We start from the raw sequence: 24,393 nt of genomic DNA, 5'->3' as shown, positions 1-24,393 counted from the left end.
CTGTTGTTTTCTATTTTTCTTTCATCCATGTGCCTAAGATTCTCTTAAATGTCTCTAATGCATCTGCCTCCACAACCACTCTTGGCAGATGCACCTATACTATCAGTGTAATAAAAAAAACCTTTCCTCTGACACACCCCCTCCCTTTGCTTTGCTCAAATTGCCTTAAAATGGTGTCCCCTCATATTAACATACATTTTTTTTTACCCTCGCCTTCCTGCCTTCTCCCAGTAACCTTTGATGCCCTTATTAATCAAAAACATGTCAACGTCTGCTTTAAATATACCCTATGACTTAGCCTCCATAGTCGTATGTGGCATTGAATTCCACAGATTCACCTCTGGCTAAAGAAATTCCTCCTCATCTCTGTTCTAAATGGACACCGTTCTATTCTGAAGCTGTGCTCTCTGGTCCCAGAGGAAACATCCTCTCCACATCCGCTCGATCCAGACCTTCCATAAAGGAGAGGGGCATTTGCCTTCAGTCTTATGGGAACAATCTATCAGTACAGCTGGGGAGAGTTTGAAGTGGTAAATAGGGGCAACTCAAATGGTTGATAACTAAGAATTATTGATCAACAATAAGGTGGCTGATAAATAAGGGCTTTTGATCAGGGTTTTGTTGTTCCCAGAGCAGCAGCCCCCAAGTTCTACAAGATGATCATTGTACAGTAATTGCTATGGGTTGTACACAAAGCAATTCCTTTTGATATTTCATATACAGGAAGCAAAAGAACATGTGGGAAATGATCTTTTCCCCGTGGACAGCCACTTAACATTAGATCTTTAAAATAATGGCCACTTGGCACGCGCTGAAGATACATTACTGACCATGGAACTGAGACCCAAAGGTCTCAGCTTGAAAACATCCACGGTTCTTTCCCCTCTATAGATGCTGCCTGACCTGCTGGGTTCTTCCAGCATTTTGCGTGTGTTTCTCTCAATTTCCAACATCTGTTTATCCAATTAGTGTTTAACCTTTGGGGGAAATGGGAGCAAGTTAAAGTTATTGTAATGTTTAACAGTTCCATTATCAACTGGAAATTTGAAGTGGGATGTGGGTTGACTCTGGTAATCTACTGGAGAGGAGGAGTTGGCACCCAACCTTATTAAATGTGTGAACTAATTGTCCTTCAGTCCAGTATGTTGTTACACAAATCAAGTGTGCTTCCACAATCTCTGTATCACTCAGTGCAGAGTGTGTTCCCACGTGCCCTCTGTTTTCCCCCAGACTGAGCTTTCTGTATTAGACTGCTAACCACGGAAAAGGCCTGCTATGTAAAATTGCTTTTGGAGCTTTAGTCATCCGACCAGGCATCAGAGAGTTTAAACTGCAACGCTGCTGCAGCTGAGGGCAAGGAACTGAATGGAAGCATCTGGGATGTAATCCAGCTGTAATTGTCCAGAGGGCTTTGGGAATATGTTATTTCCAAATTTACATTTTTTTGTGTGTATTGATGGGGAAAATTGGAGCAAACTCAATCATTGGGAGCTGTGTGCTAAGGACTTCCCAAGGTCCAGAACTGTAACCAGACAAATCCCAATGGAGTTGGCTGGAAATTCCTGAAATTCTTAAGAGTAGAGAGACTATATCTTAAGGCTGTTTGAAAAATAAAAAGGCAATTCAGTGCGCAGCTAACTACTGGGTGGTCACGAGGCACTGCACGGACATTTTATACATCAACTTATCCATCGTTTGCACAGTAGATTTATGGACACTGCAAGTGGTGCCTCAGTGATTAAATAACTGAACTAGTAAATCCAGTGGCCTGGGTGAAATCCCATCACTGCCCTGGGAACTAAAATTTAGGTGATGAAATGCGGGATTTAGACTAAGTTAACCATGGAACCCTCCAAGGAACAAATCTGTCTATACCGGATCTGTCCTATATTTGACTCCGGGTCACAACAGTTAGCTTAATTGTTAAGTGCCCTAGTGGGCCACTCAAATCCACTGTTCATACACAGATTTGGATATGTTATGTTCTCTAGTAGTCACTCAAACGCTGGAGGAACTTAGCAGGTAAGGCAGCCTGTATGGAGGGAAATGAACCATTGATATTTTAGACTGAGGCCCTTCATCAAGACTAGAAAAGGGGCAGAAGCCAAAATAAGAGAATAGGAGGGGATGGGGGGGAGTGCATGCTGGCAGATGGTAGGTGAGACCAGGTGGGGAAAGGGTATCCCCAGTCTGTCCTACCACCTGCCAGCTTGTACGCTTTCCCCTCTCCCCATCCTCTTATTCTGGTTCTGCCCCCCTTCCTTTACAGTCTTGATGAAGGGTCCCGGTCCAAATCATCAACAGTTTATTTCCACCCATAAGATGCTGCCTGATGCGCTGAGTTCCTCCAGCATTTTGTGTGCTGCTGCTCTGGGTTTCCAGCATCTGCAGAATCTCTTGTGTTCTCTAGCAGATGTCAGGATTCTACATCAGGAAATCAATTGTTCAAGTAGCTTATTGGTGCAGTGGTTAGTGCTCCTGTCTCACAGCTCCTGATCTTTGGTACTGACAGGTTTATCATATACTCTCCACAACACTTGAGTTTCTTCCAGGTGTTCCAGCTTCATCCCAAAGATGTACCGGTGGGTTAATTGGCCACCAAATTCCTTCAGAGTGCAGGTTAATGGCAAAATAAAGTTCAACTTTAATTGTCATTCAACCATACACATGTACACAGCTAAACAAAGTAGCATTGTTCCAGGAATCTGCCAAACACTGTACTTACAGTCGCACACAGCATTGGTAAGGCCAAATTTGGAGTATTGTGTACAGTTCTGGTTACTGAATTATAGGAAAGATGTCAACAAAATAGAGTACAGAGAAGATTTACTAGAATGTTACCTGGGTTTCAGCACCCAAGTTACAGAGAAAGGTTGAACAAGTTAGGTCTTTATTCTTTGGAGTGTAGAAGGCTGAGGGGGGACTTGATAGAGGTATTTAAAATTATGAGGGGGATAGATAGAGTTGACGTGGATAGGCTTTTTCCATTGAGAGTGGGGGAGATTCAAACAAGAGGACACGAGTTGAGAGTTAAAGGGCAAAAGTTTAGGGGTAAGATGAGGGGGAACTTCTTTACTCAGAGAGTGGTAGCTGTGTGGAACGAGCTTCCAGTAGAAGTGGTTAGAGGCTGGTTCGATTTTGTCATTTAAAAAAAAATTGTGTAGGCATATGGACAGGAAAGGAATGGAGGGTTATGGGCTGAGTGCAGGTAGGTGGGACTAGGTGAGAGTAAGCGTTTGGCACGGACTAGAGGGGCTGAGATGGCCTGTTTCCGTGCTGTAATTGTATATGGTTGTATTGTCACACACAGCACATACAATTACCAGAATTATATTAGCACAAGCCCATGAGTGGCCTGGCTTGAAGATTGATGATGCGAGGGATGTTGTCTGTGAGAACAAGTATGCAGCAGTTCCTCATCTCGCACTGGGTCAGCTGCAGGTAGAGGAGGCATTGAATTGTGAGAGCATATTGGTTGTGTGGGCACAAGGGAAGAAGGGGGCCAGTGGGACTGATGGATTTCTCTTCAAAGAGACAGCATTTAATTTGACATTTGTCACAGAATCATACCTTACTGCCAGTGTCGCACTGAAGCATGAGAACTGCTCACACTGGAGAGGCTGGGAGTGGCCCTGGGAATCCTTGGATGCCATGAAGTCTCACATTCAGATGAATTTATTTGTCACCTGTACATTGAAATGTACAGCGTCATTTGCATCAACAACCAATACAGCGTAAGGTTGTGCTTTGGGCAAGTGTCACAGTGTATTCCAGTGCCGTGAAGACACAGGCACACACACAGACACGCACCCTTCCAACCCCAGGACAGGCTACCTCTGAGCTCTTCACCCATTGGGTCTTGACTTCCAGACTTATAATTGACCTTTGAGTTTTGATCTTTGGTATTGACCCTAAACTTGACAATGATGGGATCCCAAACTCTAGCCTTCTAACTCTTGGACTGGCCAACTTGCATAGCTAGAGTATCACCGGCCATCTCATACAAGGAGCTGCTGACCTCATGGGCCACCAGTCCTCATCCTCACTGGTCTTCATTCATCTCTGACAGGAAAGCCTCATATTGTCCTTGAACTTCAATTGATGCTCCTCTGTGTTGAATAACACTTGGCTGAAAAGCTGAGGGAAGTAAAGTGCCATCTGGGCAGAGAGGCTGGGATACCCACTGACCAGAATGGGTTCATTGCACTGGCAGGAACCAGGGTGGCTGAGTCCTGAAGGACTAAACTGACTCTGGGGCAGAACTAAAGCAGCACAAGGGATAAAGCCACTTGATTTTGTCCTTGCTAATCTCCCTGCTGAAGATGCATATGATAAAGAGATTATCTTTATTTGTCACGTGTACATTGAAACTTGCAGTGAAACACGCACAGCATTTGCACCAAGAACCAACAGCTGAAGATGCTCTGAGAGCAGCCCACAAGTGTCGTCATGCTTCGGTGCCAAGTTAGCATGGCCACAACTTACTAACCCTAACCCATACATCAGTGGAACATGAGAGGAAACCCACGCGGTCACGGTGAAAACGTGCAAAGTCCTTACAGATAGCAGTAGGAATTTGGAACACTACTGTGCCACTTTTATTGATTGAAATGATCACCATATAGTCTTGGTGAAGATGCAGTTTCATTTTCACTCCAACGACACCAGGAAGCTATGTCTTGGCCATTCTACAATCAGAGAGGCTGTTTTCTTTATGCCACACCCAAGGTACAGCGCATATTCAGAACAGTTTTAAAGAGGAACAATACATTTTTAATAAGGAAATGTTACCAGTATAGTCATAAAATATCATGTTTCCCAACACTATCCCACCACCAGACACATCATCCCCTGTCTTATTTCAACCCCCAATACCCCCAACCCCTTCTGTTTTCTGCAGAGACTAATTTCTGAGACATGCTGGCCTGCCCACCCGCTCTCCCTATCCCACCCCAGTGCTTTCCAGTCCTGAAGAAGGGTCTCAGCCCGAAAATGTCGACTGTTTGTTTATTTCTATAGAAACTGCCTGACCTGCTGAGTTCCTCCAGTATTTTGTTTGTGTTGCTCGGATTTCCAGCATCTGCAGAATCTCTGTAATTCTGGTACTTTTTCTTGCAGCTTTAAGAGCTGTAATATTTGCCTGTACACGTTGCTTACCGCCACTGAGGAATTGACTGCAGTCATTTCCTCCAACCCAGTCTATTGCTTTTATAGTTAAACGGTAGCGGAAGCCACTTACAGCACTAGCAATCAGGGTCCATTTCCGCCACTGTAAGGAGTTTGTATGTTCTCCCCGTTACCACATGGGATTCCTCTGGGTGCTCCAGTTTCCTCCTACATTCCAAAGGATTGGGTTAATATGTCAAATGGGTATAAATGGGTGGTGTGGGCTTGTTAGACCAGTAGACCCTGTTATCGTGCTTTATCTCTAACTAAATTTTAAAAAAAATAAAGGCAAGCCGGGTAAGTCAGGCTGGATGGGTCCTCCACTCCTGAGGGGCGGGAAATAGAGAAGAAAAAGAATGCTTCTCAACTGGTAGGAATCCAAAGGAAGCTTCTTCATTTTCTTCAGTGGTGCAGTTAAGAAGAACCTGCTAACTTTCAGCAGCTGTATACAGTTGGTGACTGGGAAGTGTAGAAGAGCAGTTTGAAAAATGAGAAAGTTCCCTCTGTTTTCTGTCTGGTACAGCTGTGGAGACGAGTCAACAAGCACTCAAGTAGCACTGGGACACGGAGCTAATGTCGGCCCTTCTGTTGTGCTTTAATTTTCACAGTACATTCTGTGTATCCTGCAACTTTTAAATTGCTTACTTCTATACCTTGGATGACTGTACTAGCTTAAAAATGTCTTTTTGCTTGCTGCACTCAGCTGCAAATTCTTCATCACATTTGAGTATAGCTTTCTTCATGAGTATCAATGGTTAACTGCTTCCTTCAGTGCAAACTCAAGCACAGGAAATTCCAGTGTCATTCAGCCTGACCGTGGTGCCCAAGGGATCAAGTAGCTTCATATCCACAACTCCCTCACCTACAAGGGGTAAAACTTTATTCCCTGGAGCATAGGAGAATGAGGGGAGATTTGATAGAGGTATACAAAATTATAGGGCGTCTAGAAAAAAAGGTTCATTTTATTAACAAAGTATGTAGGCAGAATACAACTCTGAGATTCGTCTTCTCCAGATAACCAGGAGATACAGAAAAATCATGGAAGTCATTGAAAGAAAAGACATTCACCCCCCTCATAAAAAAGGAAGAAAACTCACAAATCCCAAACTGCCCTCTTGCTAAATCTCTTGTTTTTTTTATGTTGGGCTTTGATGCAAACATCATCATCCCACCTATCGGAGGGAAATATTGTCACTCCCTCTCCTTTACTTCCGGGGCGTCTAGGCGCAACTCGAATACCAGCAGTATTCTCAATGAATACGATTAAATATTCCCATTTCAGCCTGATACAGCTAAAAAGCACAACTGTTTCCAAGGTCAGTACAGTCAACAAAGATGTCTTAATGTGCTTAAACGAACTATTGCTGCTGAAACCGACAGAAACAATACCATTTGTGGTCAGAAGTGCCCACAGAGTTCACCTCAGAGGAAGTGCGGGCATAGATCAGGATTACAAGTGCGTTTAAGGAAGCGTAGTTTTAAACTCCCTATACTGACTATCTGGCTGGCGAACGTGCAGTTTCTGGTGAATAAAATCGATGATCTCAGAGCCAAGGGGCTGAATCAGAGGGACATTAGGACCACATGTGTCCTTTGTTTCATGGAATCCTGGATAACCCCTCCTGTACTGCATGCAGTGATCCAGAAAATGGGTTTACTGTACACCGTCAGGATAATTCTATAGAGTCTCTCGAAGCAGAGGTGAAGGAGTATGCCTCATGATCAACTCTTGGTGCACAAATATATCAGTGCTGTCCCAATTCTGCTCACCAGACCTGAAATATCTAGCAGTAAAGTCTTTACCTACCACGGGAGTTCTCTGGGGTCATTCTGGTAGCAGTTTACATTCCAGCTCAGGCCAATGTCAAGCAGGCTTTAGATGATCTGAGTAATGGGATCAATGTACATGAAACAGCGCACCCTAAACGCCTTCACCATCGTTTTGGGAGATTTTAACCAGGCCAGTCTGGAAAAATCACTCAGCAACTATCATCAACAGATGACTTGTTTCCAGAGGAAACAACACACTGGACCATTGCTACACCACCATCAAGAATGCCTACCATGCTATTGCGCACCCTCACTTCGGGAAGTCTGATCACCTGGCTGTACTTCTACTCCCTGAGTATAGGCAGAGACTGAAGACTGCAGCACCAGCAGTGAGGACCAAGACGATATGGACAAGGGAAGAACAGGAGCACCAACAGGACTGCTTTGAATTGGTGGACTGGACTGTATTCAGGGATTCATCTTCGAACCTGGATGAGTATGGTGCAGTTGTTACCGACTTCATTAAAACCTGTGTGGATGAGTGTGTGCCCACAAAGACTTACTGTACATTCCCAAACCAAAAGCCGTGGGTGAACCAGGACGTACATCATCTGCTGAAGACTAGATCTGTGGCATTCAAGTCTGGCAAGCCAGGCCTGTACCAGAAAACCAGGTATGATTTGCGGAGGGCTATTTCAAGGGCGAAGAGACAATTTCAAATGAGATTGGAGGCGACATCAGATGCATGGCAACTCTGGCAGGGTCTGCAAGACATTACTTCCTATAAAGCGAAACCCAACAGTATGAATGGCAGTGATGCTTCACTACCAGATGAACTCAACGCCTTCTATGCACGCTTTGAAAGGGAGAACACAACTACAGCTGTGAAGATCCCTGCTGCACCTGTTGACCCTGTGATCTCTGTCTCAGAGGCCAATGTTAGGCTGTCTTTAAAGAGAGTGAACCCTTGCAAGGTGGAAGATCCAGACGGAATACCTGGTAAGGCTCTGAAAACCTGTGCCAACCAACTGGCGGGAGTATTCAAGGACATTTTCAACCTTGCACTGCAATGGGCAGAAGTTCCCACTTGCTTCAAAAAGGCAACAACTATACCAGTGCCTAAGAAGAATAATGTGAGCTGCCTTAATGACTATCGCCCGGTAGCACTCACATCTACAGTGATGAAATGCTTTGAGAGGTTGGTCATGACTAGACTGAACTCCTGCGTCAGCAAGGACCTGGACCCATTGCAATTTGCCTATCACCACAATAGGTCAACGGCAGACGCAATCTCAATGGGTCTCCACACTGCTTTAGACCACCTGGATAACACAAACACCTGTGTCAGGATGCTGTTCATCGACTATAGCTCAGCATTTAATACCATCATTCCCACAGTCCTGATTGAGAAGTTGCAGAACCTGGGCCTCTGTACCTCCCTCTGCAATCTTCCATCTGTGGACTCACTTTACACCGCACACTGACGGAGCAGTGCTGCCAGGATAATCTAGGACACGACCCACCCAGCCAACAGACTTTTTGTCCCTCTTCCCTCTGGGAGAAGGTTCAGGAGCTTGAAGACTCGTACGGCCAGATTTGGGAACAGCTTCTTTCCAACTGTGTTAAGACTGCTGAATGGATCCTGACCCGGATCTGGGCCGTACCCTCCAAATATCCGGACCTGTCTCTCGGTTTTTTTGCACTACCTTATTTCCCATTTTTCTATTTTCTATTTATGGTTTATAATTTAAATTTTTAATATTTACTAATTTTAACTTTTTAATATCTTTAATATTAATCCAGCAATTTGTAATCCAGGGAGTGTGAAGCGCAGAATCAAATATCGCTGTGATGATTGTACATTCTAGTACCAATTGTTTGGAGACAATAAAGTATAAGTATACAATTGTATCCTTGACTTCCTAACTGGATGACCACAGTTTGTGTGGATTAGTGATTTTATATCCTCCTTACTGACAACTAACACTGGCACACCTCAGGGGTGTGTGCTTAGCCCACTGCTCTATTCTCTATATACACATGACTGTGTGGCTAGGCATAGCTCAAAAGCCATCTGTAAATTTGCTGACAATACAGCCATTGCTGGTAGAATCTCAGGTGGTGACGAGAGGGTGTACAGGAGTGAGATATGCCAACTGGTGAAGTGGTGTGTCACAGCAACAACCTGGCACTCAACGTCAGTAAGACAAAAGAGCTGATTGTGGACTTCAGGAAGGGTAAGACGAAGGAACACAAACCAATCCTCATAGAGGGATCAGAAGTGGAGAGAGTGAGCAGTTTCAAGTTCCTGGGTGTCAAGATCTCTGAGGAACTAATCTGGTCCCAACATATCGATGTAGTTATAAAGAAGGCAAGACAGCTGCTGCACTTTATTAGGAGTTTGAAGAGATTTGGCATGTCAACAAAAAACCTATAGATGTGCCATGCAGACCATTCTGTCAGGCTGCATCACTGTCTGGTATGGAGGGGCTACTGCACAGGACTGAAAGAAGGTTGTAAATCTAGTCAGCTCCATCTTGGGTACTGGGCTACAAAGTACCCAGGACATCTTTAGGGAGCAGTATCTCAGAAAGGCAGCATCCATTATTAAGGACCTCCAGCACCAAGGGCATGCCCTTTTCTCACTGTTACCATCAGGTAGGAGGTACAGAAGCCTGAAGGCACACACTCAGTGATTCAGGAACAGCTTCTTCCCCTCTGCCATCCGATTCCTAAATGGACAGTGAATCTTTGGACACTACCTCACTTTTTTTTTAATATACAGTATTTCTGTTTTTGCACATTTTTAAAATCTATTCAATATACATAATTGATTTACTTTATTATTTTTTTTATTTTATTTATTATTATTTTTTCCCCTCTCTGCTATATTATGTATTGCATTGGACTGCTGCTGCTAAGTTAACAAATTTCACGTCACATGCCAGTGATAATAAACCTGATTCTGATTCTGATTCTGATTCTGCCATTCGGCTTGGAAAGGGTCTAGAGCACCTTTAGGGGGATGATTGAAAGGGTTAACGTGTGAGGAGCATTTCATGGCTTTGGGCTTACACTCGCTGAAGTTTAGAAGAATGAGAGGGAGATCTCTTTGAAAACTATTGTATGTTAAAAGGCCTAGATAGTGTGGACATGGAGAGGATGTGTCCTATAGTGGGTGAATCTAGGACCAAAGGGCACAGCCTCAGGACAAAGCATAGAACAGTACAGCACAGAACAAGCCCTTTGGCCCACAATGTTGTTCTGACCTTTTCACTTACTCCAGGATCAACCTAGCCCTGTGCTCCCTTCAGAACAGAGATGAGGAGGAATTTCTTTAGCAGAGGGTGGCGAGTCTGTGGAATTGCCATGGACAGCTGTGAAGTCATGTGATTGAGAATATTTAAAGCGGAGGTTGATGGGTTCATGATTAGTCAGGGTGTCAAAGGTTATGGGGGAAAGTAAGAGAATGGAGTTAAGAGGGAAAGTAAATCAGCCATGATAGAGCAGTTTGATGGGCTGAATGGCCTAATTCTGCTTCTATGTGTTATGGTCTAAATATTTCATGTAATTCATTATTGAAACTGAGCAGCGTGTGGAAGCACCTTCACTACATAGATCATGATTCAGAAACAGGTTTGCTATCAGTGCTATACGTTATGAAATTTGTTGTTTTGTGGCAGCTGTACATTGCAATGCATAATTTAAAAACTAAATTACAAGAAGAAATATATACTTTTAAAAAGTATTAAGTAGTGTAAAAAGAGCAAAACGAAACTGAGAATAGTCCACATGGGTTCATTGTCCATTCAGAAATCTGAAGGCAGAGGGGAAGAAGCTGTTCCTGATTTCAAGTACAGGAGCCTGAAGGCACACACTCAGCGATTCAGGAACAGCTTCTTCCCCTCTGCCATCCGATTCCTAAATGAACATTGAATTTTTGGACACTACCTCACTTTTTTTTAATATACAGTATTTTTGTTGCTTGTTTTTTAATCTATTCAATATATGTATGCTGTAATTGATTTATTTTTTTTCTTCTATGTTATGTATTGCATTGAACTGCTTAACAAATTTCACATCACATGCCAGTGATAATAAACCTGATTCTGAAATGTTCGGTGTGTGTCTTCAGGCTCCTGTACCACCACCTTGAGGTAGCATGTGATGGATGTCACCTTTTCGCATTTTGAAGATATCCTTAGTGCTGGGGTGGCCAGTGCCCATGGTGGAACTGGCTGAGTTTACAACTTCCTGCAGCTTTTTCTGATCCTGCGCAGTGGCTGCTCCAGACCAGACGGTGATGCAACCAGTTCCAATGCTCTCCATAGAAATTTGTGAGAGGCAACTTTCAAGTGGATGCTCACTGCCTACATGGAGTTAGGGGTGGCTAGTAGTACTGGCCGTGCCAGAAGTGCAGAGAGAACACCCTACGCGCATTTGCCCCTCTGCAGCCACTTCCTTTTGCTAGGGTGCCTGGAATGATTGCTCAGAGCGATGAAGGCAACAGGAGAAAGAGCCTCTCAGATAGGCACATGATCATGAAGAGGATGAAAAATAGGTGAAAGGGACCTGTTTCAATATACAGTGTTTGTTTTTGCACATTTTTTAATCTATTTAATATATGCATACTGTAATTGATTTACTTATTGTTATTATTTTTATTTTTTCTCTTATGTATTGCATTGAACTGCTGTTAACAAATTTCACGTGGACGGCAAAGGCCTGTTTCTGTGCTGTCTTGTTTGTTTGTTTATTTAGAGATACAGTGGCGAACAGGCCCTTCCAACCCACTGAGCTGCACTGCCCAGCAAACCACCAATTTAATGCCAACCAAATCACAGGACAGTTTACAATGAACCTAGTAACTGGTATGACTTTGGAGGGTCGGAGGAAACCCATGCGCACATGGGAAGAATGTACAAGCTTTCTTACAGAAGGTGCCAGAATTGCACTCCAAACTTCAACACCCTGAGCTATAGTAGCGTCACGCTGATTGCTATGTTGTCATAGCATCCTATGCACTTTCCGGTCTTAAGTGGCTACCTGCTATTTCCACCACCTCAGCTCAAGAAGTTTCTTCTGCCCTCTCGCTAAGTCTGTTGCCTTTTACCGTGGGCTTTGATGCAAACATCATCACCCCACATGTTATCAATGATGGTTTAGCTAATGTGGCAGCAATTTTATAAAGTACAGTATATGCCTTTTCTGCCCACAGAGTTGTGCTGACCTTTTCACCTGCTCCAACCCTTCCCTCCCACATATTTCTGTATTTCCTTTCATCCATATGCCTATCTGAGTTTCTTAAATGCCCCTAACGTATCTGCCCCTACCACCACCCTGCCAGTGCATTCCACACACCCATCAATCTCTACGTTTTAAAAAAAACTTGGCTCTGACATGCCCCCTATACTTCCCTCCAATCACCTTAAAATGATGCCCTCTCACACTGGACATGGCTGACCAGGGATGAAGGTGTTGGTTGTCCATTCCATCTATATCTCTAATCATATTCTACACCTCTTTCAAGTTTTGCTGGACTTGTACAGGAAAATTGTCTGCCTTTGAATAATGTTGTACCTTTAACATTATAGAGTATGTAGAAGCCTAGCATTTTATTGTAGTTGTTTCCAAATAGCTCTCAGGATCTTGAACACTTATTCTTAATTAAGAGAAGTTTGGATATGAACTGTACGTGGATGAGAGGGATATGGAGGGCTATGCTACAGGTGTGGATCAATGGGACTAGGTAGAATAACAGTTCACCATGGGCACAGGGCCTGTTCCTGTGCTGTAGTGCTCTATGACTCTTAACAACTTGCAGTTGCAGTCACAAGCTACTATCAGTGAAAGCAAGCAGACGCTTGCTGGGAGAATCGGCTCTTTCTCCGACAGATGCTTTACTGCATTTGTGGTCACACAACACAGTCACTTCCTAGAACAACCAGTCTGGTTTTAATCATCTCCACTGATTCCTGTAAGCAATACACACAGATTCTCTAGTAAATTTCACAAAGAAGATTGGGGAACTGTTTGGAGAGAAAAGTAATTGGGTTCTGTGGAAAGAGTGGAGAGTTGGACTGATTTGAAAGCATTTTCAAACAGTTGGCGCTGTAGTCCACCTTCCTGTTCTACTCGATTCTGTTCCAGAGGGTGGGGGTGGAGGTGGAGGTGGGGGGCATCTGAAAGGAATCTGCTCGATGGGATTTGCACTCAGTCGTTTAATTTGCACAGTGTTATTTTGTGTTTAATCCTGCCTTTCTTTATTTCTAGGACAAAAGCCGGTTTTAACAGACGTTCAGGCAGAGCTGGACAGGATGTCTCGGAAACCAGATTCAGTAGTCACAACAAACAGTTCTCCAGCAGAAAACGAAGCCTAAAACCTGCAGACACACTATGTATAGTATATTTAAAAATCAAAGACCAAATTAGACAATTGAGAGGATCGGCAGTTGTCTAATGCGGCAGTCTATCAGTTTTTGTTTGGGAGGCATGAAGGCATCACTAAATTTTAAAATGACTCGTTGCAGGATAAGCGTGCATTCCAGAGATGTAAATAAATCCCTGTGTCTAACAACACTTTAATCAAAATAAGTTATACAGGAAAGATTAAGGGTGAACTACCTCATCCAGAGTTACTGGCAGAGGGGTGTAAACGTGGGGAATGAGATGGAGCATTTGGAAATTGAACTGGGTTGCTCTGTGTATTAGTTTCTAAGCGGGGAAGCCATGAAGGGATCTTTCAATGGGGAGCCTGTGATTGAAAGGGGGTAAATTTGCATTTGTTCCCCTTACCTGTTGACTGTTGGAAGCTATACTAATGCTTTAGTTAGACATTGACTTTTGGAAGCTGTACCAATGCTTTAGCCAGATGTAGTCCAGTCAGTTATCTGAAAAGCCAATCACTGGATGGATGGCTAAGCTCATAGAGCGAATGGATCAGCTAACAGCATAGGGTGCTGTATGAAAGGGAGGAGGAATGGATAGGGAGAAGGGAAGGCAGGATTGAGAGATGGGAAGGAGCAGTGGTCTTACTGTAGTGTGAAAATGGTTGCCTTTTTAAGGAACTCTTCAAATGAATCAGGATGTGGGAGGGTCTGGGAAATGACTGAACATCATGAATTTATTGGACAAAATTGTGTCATTTGATTTGAAACACTTTGGGGGAAGTTTAGCCGGCACTTTGAATTATTGGTTGATGTTGGGGACACAGGGACAGGGAGGAACCTGCTGGGGTACAAGTGCCTGACACACAAAGCAGGTGTAGTACGCACTCAACTCAGATGCACTATAGCACAAGCGCTTGGTCGCTTCATGACTTTTTTTTAAAGCTTAATTTAAAAGTTATTTTGACCAGTAATAGAGCATTTTTTTGTTTTTTTTAAAATTCATGTTATAATTCTGCCTTCCTTTAACCATAGCAAGTTTTGGGCCATCTTGGAACAAATATGGACAAAATAGAATAATGTTTCTCTCTTCCTCACCCTACCCCACTCCCCACGAAAGGATAGATCTCTGAAGAATCATTCCACTGTCTAGCTGCAGTTAATGAAGTGAGACATTATTTCTGACTGTAAACACTACTTGATGTAAAATTCCAGGTTACTGCATTGCATTGTCAAGGGGATAACCACAAAATGGGATTGTGTGACTTCTGCCTTCTATTGCATAAACTGTACTAACTTGTGCTGAAGTGAGATGTCTGGACAATCTTCATTTTCCTATAACATTGCATATATATTATCAAAACAGTAATATATTTACCACTAAAAGCTGGGCATAATTAGCTTCTTTGCACTTTCCAATAGCAAGGCTGCTTAAATAATTTTTAATATTTTTGAAGCTCTAACCTGTGATATGTATGTAAGGGAGGTTAGCCAGAAGCAGCGGATTTCCTCTCAAAGTAGATTGTTCCCAGGTTCCTTGCACCAAGTTAAGGCAATGTGTTCAGGTTTGTCTGGAGAATGTACCTGTATAATCAAGGATGGCGTGGCTTTGGAGAAACTGCACACTTGGTCCACTGTTTCATTTTTAATTATTTTTTAAATTAAACTGCTGGAACCAAACATGCAAACAAACTTTAAATGGCTTTGAAGTTAACAGAACAAAAGGTTAATCCATATAACTGTTGTATAGTAGGAGCTGAATAAATGTTACACAAATCTTGAATCCCAATTAATGCTTAATGGACTGTTTTCTGTCTGTCTCTTTATAAATCCTTCCTCCGCTCACTCTCTCCTCTGTTTTCAGTGCATGTTTGCTCCTCACCCCAAATTTCCTTCTCATTTTACCTGTGATTCACATTTTTGCCTCCATCTGCACTCGAACTATTTCAATTTAAACACTTCAGTTTTCTGCCTCTTTCTGTACCTCTCCAGTCGGCTCCTTCCCTGTATCTTGGCTGTTTTATGATTTTTCTCTGTATGTTTATTTTGTTCTGTTCCTTAATCCCTTTCTTCAGTTTGTTCTACTCTCCCAGTTCCCCTCTCCCCATCTCACTGATCATCAGCTACAATTTTGACTCAAGAATTGGCTTTTTTATTATTCTCATGTTCCTATGAGGACTGAATTGATGTGTTAATGCTGCTTAAGTTAAACGTTGCACTTGAAAGGTAATATTACAGGATGAAAGCAAATTAGAAATTCAGAAAACTTGTAAATGAAATAGTTAAGTGAAATGATCACTAATAGACAGAGATGGGGAGGTGTATATAAATTTGATTCTGTTTATCTTAGGTTAATTTTTTATATTAAATGTCAGAATGAGACTGTAACATTGAGGAGAGTTTGGATTTAGTTCATATTAAAGGCTTAACCTGATACAGTCATGTAGAATCTTAACTTTTTCTTTAGTGCTGACAAAGACAAAAATGTGTGTCTATACATACCGGCTTCAATAAATGTGAATCCAGACTCTCTGCTGCACCACCTCGTGTTCTGTTCTTTGAGCCCCACCTCCAAATGTGACACCGTCCCCAGTTACACAATTGGTTCCCCTGCTGGCATACGTCAGGCTGGGAACCCCCTGCTGATGCTGGAGCTGAGGGAGGTTTCTAATGTAAACAATGTATCCATATTTATCTCTGGTAAGGGGGAAGGGTGGTTGCAACTGGTCAAGGAAAGAGTGAGAGAAACCTCAGATGGAATAAGCATTGTATAAAGGGAAGTATTAAAGGGTTTGTCAAAGTGGATAAATCCCCATGCCTAGATGTTAACACCTCAGGTTTCCAGCTGGAGCAAAGTACCTGCCTACCCAAAGAGATTCTGTCTACTGTCCCTGGTGCAAGAGCTGAAAAAGGAAGGAAGCAAATTGGTGTGAAGTTGCAGAGAGGGTGGGAGGGGGAAGAATAGGTTAGGTGAGACCATTGAGGTTGGCGACCCTGCCTCCAGAGGCCGTGGGTTAAGGGCGAAAGGAAATATTCAAGAACTTCTTCACTCAGAGGATGGTGTGAGTGTGGAAAGAGTTGCCAATGAAAGTGGTCGATGCGGGTTCAACCCCAAAGTTCATAGTACATTTATTATCAAAGTATGTATACAGTATATAACTTTGAGATTCGTCTTGCAGCTAGCCATAAAACAAAGAAATGCTGTAGAAACCGTTTAAAGAAAGACCTACACAACACAACCATCAAACGTGTGAAAAAAGAACAAATCATACAAACAGCTAAAAGCGAACAAATAACACACAGAGCGTTAAACATCAAATCTTAGAATTCCCAAAAGTGAGTCCACAGCCAAGAGCCACTGGGACGAGTGAAGCTAGTCCAGGAGCCAGTGCTGTGTTTGGCAATCTCAGCATTTAAGAGAATTTTGGATACGAACATGAACGGGAGGGCTGTGGTCTGGATGCAGGTTGATGGGACTACGTTTGGCATGGACTAAAGCCTGTTTCTGTGCTGTAGTACTCTAAAGAAATATCTGTGTTCAGGGCTAAACTATAACTGAGGTGGCCATGTTGGTGGGTTAATGGGGCAGGTGGAGAATTGAAGAAAAAGAGTCTAAAAGGAACTAAATGAGGGCAATTACAATATAAGAACATGAGTAGGTTTTTAATTTTGTTCAGAATGCACTTAATTGCCGAAGCCTGTATTTATTGTCCCTCCTAGGTTGTCCTTGAATTGAGACATCACATTTGTGTGTTTTGGTGTAGAACAGATTTCTATCTCTGAAGGCCATTAGAGGCTAGAAGGTTGTCACAACAATCCACTGAAACTAATTATTTAATTAGTTTTTTTAAGAGATGTGGGACAACAGGAACAGGCACTTCCAGCCCAACAAGCCTGCGCTCCCCATTTATACCATGTGACCAATTAACCTACCAACTCAATACATCTTGGGAATGTGGGAAGAAACTGGAACACCCAGAAGAAACCCACATGGTCACAGGAAGAACATACAGTACTGTGCAAAAGTCAATTGCTAGGGTGCCTACGACTTTTACACAGAACCGTACATTATTCCTTTCCAGTTACCAAATAACACTTAATACTACTCAGCTAACACAAAGCTAAGTACTCCTATTTCTGTTTCCCAATCACCTTCCTATTTTAACCAATATATAGCACTGTGAAGTCTTAGACACCTTAGCTATATACGAGGGGTGATTGATAAGTTCATGGCCTAAGGTAGAATAAGTCAGTTTTAGAAAACCTAGCACATTTATTTTTCAACATAGTCCCCTCCTACATTTACACACTTAGTCCAGCGGTCGTGGAGCATACTGATCCCTTCTCTGTAGAAGTGGTCCACAGCAGGGGTTATTGATAAGTTCGCGGCCTAAGGTAGAAGGAGATGAGTTATTATCTTCAAACTTTCAGCATTTTCACTCAAAGAGTTGAACTGCTCGTGCATGTAACGAGAGCGTCTTGGTCCATAGCGGGGGCAATTGATAAGTTCGTGGCCTAAAGTAGGAGATGAGTTATACCGCTCTTATTACATGCACGTGCAGTTCAACTCTGAGTGAAAATGCAGAAAGTTTGAAGTTAGTAACTCATCCCCTTCTACCTTAGGCCGCGAACTTATCAATCACCCCTGCTGTGGACCACTTCTGGAGGTCCAAGGTGCCGACTTCTACAAGGAAGGGATCCGTATGCTCCATGACTGCTGGACTAAGTGTGTAAATGTAGGAAAAATAAATGTGCTAGGTTTTCTAAAATTGACTCCTTCTACCTTAGGCCATAAACTTACCAATCACCCCTCATATGTGAGTCATACAGGAGTACAGCACAGAAACAGGCACTTTGGACCATCTAGTCCATGACAAAATGATCTAAACTGCATACTGTCATTGACCTGCACTGGGACCATAGCCCTCCATACCTTTACTATCCATACACCTATCAAAACTTCTCTTAAATGTTGAAATCGAGCTTGCATGGACATTTGTGCTGGCAGTTTGTTCCACACTCTCATAACCCTCTGAATATAGAAGTTATCCCTCATGTTCCCCTTAAACTTCTCACCTTTCACCCATAAGCCATGATCTCTGGCTGTAGTCCCACCCAATCTCAGTGGAAAAGCCTGCTTGCACTTACCCTATCTGTACCTCTCACAGTTTTGAATACTTTTATCAAATCTCCTCTCAATCGTCTACTTTCTAAAGAATTCAGTCCTAACCTATTGAATTTCTCCTTATAACTCAGGTCCTCTTCCAGACCGGGCAACATCCTTGTAAATTTTCCCTGTAACTCGTTCAAACCTTGTTTACGTCTTTCCTGTAGGTAGGTGACCAAAACTGCACACACTACTCCAGATTAGTCCTCATCAATGTCTAATACAACTTCAACATAACACCCCATCTGCTGTACTCGATACATTGATTTACGAAGGCCAATGTGCTAAAAGCTTTCCTTACAACCCTATCCATCTGTGATGCCATTTTCATTGAATTATGTAGCTGTATTTCCAGATCCCTCTGTTCTACTACACTCCTCGGTGCCTTACTATTTACTGTGTAAGATCTACCCTGGTTGGTCCTACTGAAGTGCAAAACCTTGCACTTGCCTGCATTAAATTCCACCTGCCATTTTTCAGCCCACTTTCCCAACTGATGTAGATCCCTCTGCAAGCCATGATAGCTTTCACCGCTGTCCACCACACCCCCAAACTTGGTGTCATCTGCAAATTTGCTATCCATTTAACCATATTATTATCCAGATAATTGATATAGATGACAAACAACAAAGGACCCAATACCAATCCCTGCAGCACACCACAAGCCACAGCCCTCCAGTCAGAGAGGCAACCTTCTATGCCCACTCTCTGGCTTCTCCCACAAAGCCAATACCTCATCCAATTTACTACCTCCTCCTGAAAGCCAAGCAACGGAACCTTCTTGACCAGCCTCCCGTGTGGGACCTTGTCAAATGCCTTACTAAAGTCCATGTGGACAACATCCAAGGCCTTGCCTTCATCCACTTTCCTGGTGGCTTCCTGAAAAGATAGATAGCAGCAGATTGAAGGATAGCAAATGTTCCACTGTTCAAAAAAGGCTCTAAACAAGCCAAGAAATTATATGGCCGATGAGTCTGACATCAGTCATGGGAAAGTTATTGGAAGGTATCCCAAGGGATCAGATATAAGTATTTGGATAGACATGGACTGATTAAGGATAGTCAACATGGCTTTGTGTGTGGTAGATCTGACAAGTAATGCCACCCCTTCTCCTTTAATCCCTCCTGCACTGTTACGTCAAAAACAACTGAACCCTGGAAATATTGAGCTGCCAACCCTCTATACTATCCTCCAATAACATTCAAATTATGCCCCATCATATTGGACATTTCCACCCAAGGAAAAAGGCTTCCACTCTATTTGAACACAAGAGATTCTACTGATGCTGGAAATCCAGGGCAACCATACCAAAAATGCTGGAGGAACCCAGCAGGTCAGGTAGCATCTATGAAAGTGAATAAACAGTCGACATTTTGGTTCGACACCCTTCTTCAGGACTGAGAAGGAAAGGGGAAAATGCCAGAATTAGAAGGGGGAGAGGGGAAGGAGTACACGCTAGAAGGTGATAGGTGAAGTCTGATGGGTGGGTGAGGGTGGATGAAGTAAGAAACTGGGAGGTGATAGGTGGGACAGGTAAAGGGCTGGAGAAGAAGGAATCTGATAGGAGAGGAGATAGGAGCATGGGAGAAAGAGGAGGAGGGGGGCAGGTGAAGAGAAGAGTCATCATTTCCATAGATGCTGCCTGACCTGATGAGCTCTTACTGCATTTTGTGTGTTGCTCCACTCTATCTAAGCGTCTTATAAATACAGTACTGGGAAATTGTTCCCAAATACTGCCACAAAGACCATGCACACTTCAGATTTCTCATATTTCTAACCTGCCCCATATATGTAAATGTGGAAAAACTGCCCCATAACACCAATGAACTTGAGTTACAATATCCATAACTTCCAAACAGATTTTCCTAATGGAAATCTATCTCATCAAATTGGGCCCAGAATCCATTGGCCTCTCAGTGCCCTTAGCAATTGTTTATGAGATGAAAGTTGTAATTTGAGGCCTCAAAGTGACCTGCCCAATTCTTAAGTAAAAATTTACTTGGTAATTCCACAAGGGGTGTGGTTTGTGTTTATGTGAAGTTGATTTGCTGCCTTCTGGCAGAACTGCTGTTTTTGACAGTCTCCCTCTCAGAGGAAGGCAAGTTTTTTTCATAAATGAGGTTGTCATTAGTAACTGGTGGAAATTACATAAACCAAATACTTTTCAGATCAATATCTGAGCACTGCTACCATAGCTTTTTCTGCCTGTTAGACAGACCTTAAAACCCTTCTCTAGTATGGCAGTGTGGACCTGTATTTATGTATTTATTGAGATATAGTGCAGAGTAGACTCTCCTGTCCCTGCAAGCCACACTGCCCAGGCCCCTGATTAATCCTGGGAAATTTACAAAGACAAATTAACCTACCAACTGCTACATCTTTAGACTGTGGGAGGAAACTGGAGCATCAGAGGAAACCCACGCAGTTACGGGGAGAGCATACACACTCCTTGCAGACAGCAGCAGGAAATGAACCACGGTCACCTGTGTTGAAAACCACTGCATTACTGTGCTGCCCTTATAATGACTGACCAGAGGTCTAAGTCCATAGTTCCCTGAACGTGGCATATGGTGATAAAGTAGGCACATACCATAAGGCAGGATTAGGCCATTTGCGAATTGAGTCTGCACCACCATTCCATCATGGCTGATTTATTATCCCTCTAAAATTCCATTCTCCTGCCTTCTCCCTGTATGGAGAGAGTGAGGGGGATAGAGAGGGGAATGGATAGAGTGAGGGGGATAGAGAGGGAATGGAGAGAGTGAGGGGGATAGAGAGGGGAATGGATAGAGTGAGGCGGATAGAGAGGGAAATGGATAGAGTGAGGGAGATAGAGAGGGAATGGAGAAAATGAGGAGGATAGAGAGGGATTGGAGAGAGTGAGGGGGATAGAGAGGGGATGGATAGAGTGGGGCGGATAGAGGGGAATGGATAGAGTGAAGGAGATAGAGAGGGAATGGAGAGAGTGAGGGGGATAGACAAGGGAATGGAGAGAGTGAGCGGGATAGAGAGGGAATGGAGAGAGTGAGGGGGATAGAGAGGGAAATGGATAGAGTGAGGGAGATAGAGAGGGAATTGAGAGAATGAGGGGGATAGAGAGGGAATGGAGAGAGTGAGGGGGATAGAGAGGGAATGGAGAGAGTGAGGGGGATAGAGAGGGAATGGAGAGAGTGACGGGGATAGAGAGGGAATGAATAGAGTGGGGTGGATAGAGGGGAATGGATAGAGTGAGGGAGATAGAGAGGGAATGGAGAGAATGAGGGGGATAGACGGGGAATGGAGAGAGTGAGGGGGATAGAGAGGGAATGGAGAGAATGAGGGGGATAGAGAGGGGAATGAAGAGAGTGAGGGGGATAGAGAGGGAATGGAGAGATTGAGGGGATAGAGAGGGAATGGAGGGAGTGAGGGGGATAGAGAGGGAATGGAGAGAGTGAGGGGGATGGAGAGAGTGAAGGGGGATGGAGAGAGTGAGGGGGGACAGAGTGGATAGTCAGGGCAACACACACAGAATACTGGAGGAACTCAGCAGGTCAGGCAGCATCTACGGAAATGAATAAACAGCCGAGACCCTTCATCAGGACTGAGAAGGAAGGAGGAAGATGCCAGGATAAAAAGATTGGTGGAGGGGATAGACAGGAGTAAGGGACAGGGAGATGCACAGATGGCGTGGGGGGGTGGTGGTGGTGAGGACTAGGAGGGGCAGAGAGTCGGGGGAGAGTGCGAGTGGGGATTGGAGATGATCAGAGTACGGAGGGGATGGGAGGGAATATTGTGGAGGGGGGAGGGAGGAAGAGAGAGTGTCTGGGAGGGCTAGAAGGGATTGGAGATGGTCAGAGAAGGGAGAGTGTGTAGGTGGAGGGAAAGGGAGTGTGGAGGTGGAGGGGAGTGGAGGGAAAGGGAGTGTGGAGGTGGAGGGGAGGGGAGGGAAGGGGGTGTGGAGGTGGAGGGTAGGGGGTGTGGAGGTGGAGGGGAGGGGAGTGTGGAGAGGAGGGGAGGGTGTGGGTGTTTGGATGGGAGGGGAGTGGATGGTGGAGTGTGGAGGAGGAGAAGGGAGGGGAAGTGGGAGGGGAGGGAATGGGGAGAGAAGGGAAAGGATTGTTTTGGGAGAGTGTGAGTGGGAATTAGAGATAATCAGAGGGGGAGTGGGGAGGGGTTGGTGGGGGGAGGTAGGGGAAGGGAAATGGGAATGGGGAAAGTAGGGGACTGGTGGGATTGTTTTGGGAGAGTGTGTGGGATTTGGAGATGTTCAGGGGGGAGTGGGGAGGGGTTGGTGGGGGGAGGTAGGGGAAGGGAAATGGGAATGGGGAAAGGAGGGGACTGGTGGGATTGTTTTGGGAGAGTGTGAGTGGGATTTGGAGATGTTCAGAGGGGGAGTGGGGAGGGGTTGGTGGAGGGAGGTAGGGGAAGGGAAATGGGAATGGGGAAAGGAGGGATGTGGTGGGATTGTTTTGGGAGAGTGTGAGTGGGAATTGGAGATGATGGGGGAGTGTGGAGAGGAGAGGAGCGGAGGAGAGGAGGGGAGGGGCAGAAGGGATGGAAGGGAAGGGAAGAGAAGGGAGGGGAGGGAAGGGAAGGGGGAAGGATTGTTTTGGGAGAGTGAGGGGGGATTGGAGATGATGGGGGAGTGGGGAGGGGAGGAGGAGAAGGGGGAGGGGAGGGGAGGGGAGGAGGGAAGGGAGGGAAGGGAAGGAGGAAGGATTGTTTTGGGAGAGTGAGAGGGGATTGGAGATGTTGAGGGAGTGGGGAGGGAGAGAAGGGGGGAAGGGGAGGGGGAAGAATTGTTTTGGGAGAGGGAGAGAGTGAGAGGGGATTGGAGATGATGGAGAGTGGGGAGGAGGGGAGGGGGAGAAAGGTGGGGAAGGGAAGGGGGAAGGATTGTTTTGGGAGAGTGAGAGGGGATTGGAGATGATGGGGGAGTGGGGGGAGGGGAGGGGAGAAGGATGGGGAAGGGAAGGGGGAAGGATCGTTTTGGGAGAATGAGAGGGGATTGGAGATGATGGGGGAGTGGGGAGGAGGGTGGGGAAGGGAAAGGGGAAGGATTGTTTTGGGAGAGTGAGAGGGGATTGGAGATGATGGGGGAGTGGGGAGGAGGGTGGGGAAGGATTGTTTTGGGAGAGTGAGAGGGGATTGGAGATGATGGGGGAGTGGGGAGGGGAGGAGGAGAAGGGGAGGGGAGGGGAGGAGGGGAGGGAGGGAAGGGAAGGGGGAAGGATTGTTTTGGGAGAGTGAGAGGGGATTGGAGATGTTGAGGGAGTGGGGAGGGAGAGAAGGGGGAAGGGGAGGGGGAAGAATTGTTTTGGGAGAGAGGGAGAGAGTGAGAGGGGATTGGAGATGATGGAGAGTGGGGAGGAGGGGAGGGGGAGAAAGGTGGGGAAGGGAAGGGGGAAGGATTGTTTTGGGAGAGTGAGAGGGGATTGGAGATGATGGGGGAGTGGGGGGAGGGGAGGGGAGAAGGGTGGGAAAGGGAAGGGAAGGGGGAAGGATCGTTTTGGGAGAGGGAGAGGGGATTGGAGATGATGGGGGAGTGGGGAGGAGGGTGGGGAAGGGAAAGGGGAAGGATCGTTTTGGGAGAGTGAGAGGGGATTGGAGATGATGGGGGAGTGGGGAGGAGGGTGGGGAAGGGAAAGGGGAAGGATTGTTTTGGGAGAGTGAGAGGGGATTGGAGATGATGGGGGAGTGGGGAGGAGGGTGGGGAAGGGAAAGGGGAAGGATTGTTTTGGGAGAGTGAGGGGGGATTGGAGATGATGGGGGAGTGGGGAGGGGAGGAGGAGAAGGGGGAGGAGGAGAAGGGAGGAGGGGCGGGGAGGAGAGGAGGGGAGGGGAAGGAGGGGAGGGGAGGGAGGGAAGGGAAGGGGGAAGGATTGTTTTGGGAGAGTGAGAGGGGATTGGAGATGTTGAGGGAGT

General features: G+C 44.9%; 1 protein-coding gene across 1 annotated transcript in view; it reads left to right on the top strand.

Annotated features, from left to right (window-relative positions):
- Positions 1 to 15,756, top strand: part of dync1li2 (dynein, cytoplasmic 1, light intermediate chain 2) — a 130,311-nt gene extending 114,555 nt beyond the window's left edge. The window contains exon 13 of the mRNA XM_063067241.1: positions 13,210 to 15,756. Coding sequence (XP_062923311.1) covers positions 13,210 to 13,316 — 107 coding nt within the window. The 3' untranslated portion in view covers positions 13,317 to 15,756. The remainder of the gene's footprint in view (positions 1 to 13,209) is intronic.
- Positions 15,757 to 24,393: the final 8,637 nt, after the last annotated feature.

This window comes from Mobula hypostoma, chromosome 14, assembly GCF_963921235.1.
Source record: "Mobula hypostoma chromosome 14, sMobHyp1.1, whole genome shotgun sequence".
Classification (NCBI taxonomy): Eukaryota; Metazoa; Chordata; class Chondrichthyes; order Myliobatiformes; family Myliobatidae; genus Mobula; species Mobula hypostoma.
The sequence above is the reverse complement of the archived record's forward strand: the minus strand, read 5'-3'. Positions and strand labels throughout refer to the sequence as shown.